The sequence below is a fragment of the Notothenia coriiceps genome, unplaced genomic scaffold, assembly GCF_000735185.1.
Source record: "Notothenia coriiceps isolate Sejong01 unplaced genomic scaffold, NC01 NC01_scaffold00008088, whole genome shotgun sequence".
In the NCBI taxonomy this organism is placed as follows: domain Eukaryota; kingdom Metazoa; phylum Chordata; class Actinopteri; order Perciformes; family Nototheniidae; genus Notothenia; species Notothenia coriiceps.
In genome coordinates, this window is record NW_011340789.1 from 12,873 (window position 1) to 16,269 (window position 3,397).

Consider the following 3,397-nt stretch of genomic DNA (forward strand, 5'->3'; position numbering starts at 1 on the left):
TGAACAACGGCAACATGACAACGTTTTCATTGGTCCCTCTTCTTTAGAGAAGACCAGGAAATGATGGATACACGGATCGTGTTACAAATACAATAGGCACGCAATGACTCTAAATAATAATGATCACGCCACCAAACACACATTCAGACTAAAGGAACCAGCCTGTTTAGGAAAATGTGAGAAGTAGAAAGTACAGGTATTTGTGTTCAACATGTAAGAAGTAGAAAGTACAGGTATTTGAGTTCAACATGTAAGAAGTAGAAAGTACAGGTATTTGTGTTACAAAATGTAAGAAGTAGAAAGTAAAGGTATTTGTGTTCAACATGTAAGAAGTAGAAAGTGGTCAGAAAAACAAGTAGTGGAGTAAAGTACTGATACCAGAAGCATGTACTTAAAGGGGACCTATCATGCAAAATGCACTTTTGTACGTCTTTTCTACATGAACATGTGTCCCCGGTGTTCCAGGGAACTCACCAAGTGTCAGAAAACACAACCCTCTCTATTTTCCTCCATACCCAAATCTCTTAAAAAGGGGCTGCAACGGATCTGATACAGACTGATCCAGATTTGAACACTTCTATGACGTCACAGAAGTGGCGCTACGGCTATTGGGCCAACTCCACCAATCAGGAGGAGACAGCCACGGACATTGCCGTTGGAAAGCGCTGGAGACGCTGTAGTACATATGCCAGGCCTGTAGATGGTGCTGTTCTCACAGAATCAGCCCATGATGCAAAGACAGTGTTAAATTGAGCGAAATGAGGAATGGCTAAAATGCATGATCTGTTTGGTATTTTGAAAAATAAAAAGTATAAATATGCCTTATATAGGTATGGTCCTACACTATATTATTCAAATATAGCATGATAGGTCCACTTTAAGTACAGTAACGAAGTATTTGTACTCCATTACTTCCCACCTGTGTTAAGGACTAAGCACACATGCTGAGTGTGGAATAAAGAGGGTTAAAAAGGATCTTTTTGTGTGGTGTTGTACCGTGCTGCGGTGCGTTCAGGGCCGGGCGGGCTTGGTGCTGCGGGAGGATCTCCATCCGGACGGTCTGACAGGAAGCAGAGAGCAGCTGAGTGGCTTCGGCCAGAGAACAAAACTCCATCGACTTCCCGTCTACAGACAGGATGTGATCTCCTGCATGCAGAGCACCACACCTACACACAGCAGGAGGAGGAGGAGGGGATTATAGCCTCTGCAGACCGTTAACATGCACAGAAACCATACAATACAATCCCTCAAAACTCACCTTTTCCCTTTTACCTTCAACTCCTAATCCCTAGCCCCTCGCCCTAATTCCACCTAGCTTAGCACTTCTTACTTCTTTACTTGCGCCATATATAAATCACATGTATTATTATTACATTGCACACTACAGCGAAGGGAAATCCCCAAAAAGCAGAATAATGCCTCTTAAAATTCCAAATTCAATATAAAACAGAGAAATCAAAGCACGCTGTATTTACTGCATTTTAAATACATATAAATATCTTTACTGTTTTACATTAAGACTTCAGGTAAAGGTGCGTTAACGTCTCTTGTGGCCAAACATGGTATTACAACAACAAATCACACAGTTCATTTTTTAAATAAAATAACTTGTATATGAAACTGTCCTCTATGATATGAAAGCAGTGAGTTGTGTTACCTGTCTGCGATGCTGGCGGGCTTCACCTTGTCGATGACGATCACCTGTTTGCTGCAGAATATGGAGGTGGACAGAGCCACGCCCAGACTGGAGCCCGTCGCCTTGGCAACCTCAACCAGCAACGGGCCGGACGCCGTGGCAACGGAGTCTGACGGGAAACGGAGAAAACACAAACATATTTTTTTCAATTCTATTTTTTATTAAATGTTATTATATTTCTAATAATATTTGTATTACATTACAAAACAATTGTTGAGTAAAATGTTGTTGCCCTTTCATTTTGTTTACTGTATAATATTATTATTTTATCGTTGTCAAAATTAATAAACAACAAATAATATATTCCAATTTACTCATATGTAATAGGGGGTGTTTCTCAATGTCGAGGAAGGATCCTTCAGAGCCACTATTTCAAGGATGCTACATCATCGAGTCCCGCCGAAGGACTGTTCCATTGCCTTTTATCTGTTCAACGTCAACATATTTTATTTTTATATATTGTTTTATTTATATTTCATTGTTATTATATTTGTATATATTTTTCAATAATATTTTTATTTTTATAAATGTTTCAAAAATATTTGTATTACATGTTATTCGATTAAAATTCAACTTTTTTAAATCTTCTGTCTGTTTTAAATTATTTAACATTTGTGGTCATTTTGTATCCCAACCCTGAATGAATGATACCCTCAGTATGGGATCAGAGCGTTCGACTGACCCATGATTGAGACGTCGTACTCCAGCAGCAGCGTGGCTTCCTGTCCGCACTGCTTCAGGATGCTCATGGCCTCCGACAGACTGCTGCCATGGAGACGGATACCATCGATGCTTAGCAACCTGTCGCCGGGCTTCACCGTGCCTTCCCTGAAAAAAGAAAAAAAGAAAGACAGGACGTTCAGAACCTTCTTCACTCGAGTTAAAACTTATAACTTATTTTGTACTATCGTGAATCAAAAGAGGCCTTATGGTTTGCAATTGCTAAAATCCCAAAGTTCCGGAACACAGTGACATCACTACGGAACACCCGCGCTCCTATTGGCTAGCGCTGCAACACATTGTATGTGATAGGCTAAGGGGCGGGACACGTTTCTACAGGACCTCTTTAAAAATAAAGAGGTCAGAGGTGAGTCACCTGTCAGCGGGTCCGCCGTGTCTGATGGTTGTTATGACGATCGGCCGTGCCTTGTTCCTGTCTTCAGTCGCCCCGCCTGCACACACACAGCGTGTATTTATTATAACACACACACACACACACACACACACACACACACACACACACACACACACACACACACACACACACACACACACACACACACACACACAGAGCTGTACTCACCTCGGATGACGAAGCCGAAGCTGTTCCCGTCTTTGTGAAGCGTGACTTCCACGTTTTTGAACATGACCCCTGACCCCTGCACTGCTGCAACACACATACACAGACACACACCACGTTACAAAATATATGTAATTAAATATACAACAAATATATATAATATGTGTAATATAAAGCGCTTTGAGCATTCGGAAAAGCACTAAATAAATGTAATTAATTTTACTCACATTTTGCACATATGACTCAGACATGTATCAAAACATTTTAAGGTATTTAAAAAAAAATTATGCATAATTTTCATACATTTAACTGAACATTTATCATGGTTTTTGGACATTTTTTATACATTTTCAGGACGATATTTTACTTTTGTCCTCAGAATCTTTTGGTTTAAATTTTCA

At 40.1% G+C, this 3,397-nt stretch overlaps 1 protein-coding gene across 1 annotated transcript in view; it reads right to left on the reverse strand.

The window, feature by feature from the left end:
• LOC104944456 (glutamate receptor-interacting protein 1-like) overlaps positions 1-3,083 on the reverse strand; it is a gene marked incomplete at its 5' end in the record, with an annotated part of 15,376 nt that extends 12,293 nt beyond the window's left edge. Inside the window, 5 exons of the mRNA XM_010769990.1 lie at positions 938-1,166; positions 1,658-1,805; positions 2,379-2,524; positions 2,793-2,868; positions 3,000-3,083. Of these exons, the coding sequence (XP_010768292.1) occupies positions 938-1,166; positions 1,658-1,805; positions 2,379-2,524; positions 2,793-2,868; positions 3,000-3,083 (683 nt within the window). The remainder of the gene's footprint in view (positions 1-937; positions 1,167-1,657; positions 1,806-2,378; positions 2,525-2,792; positions 2,869-2,999) is intronic.
• Positions 3,084-3,397: the final 314 nt, after the last annotated feature.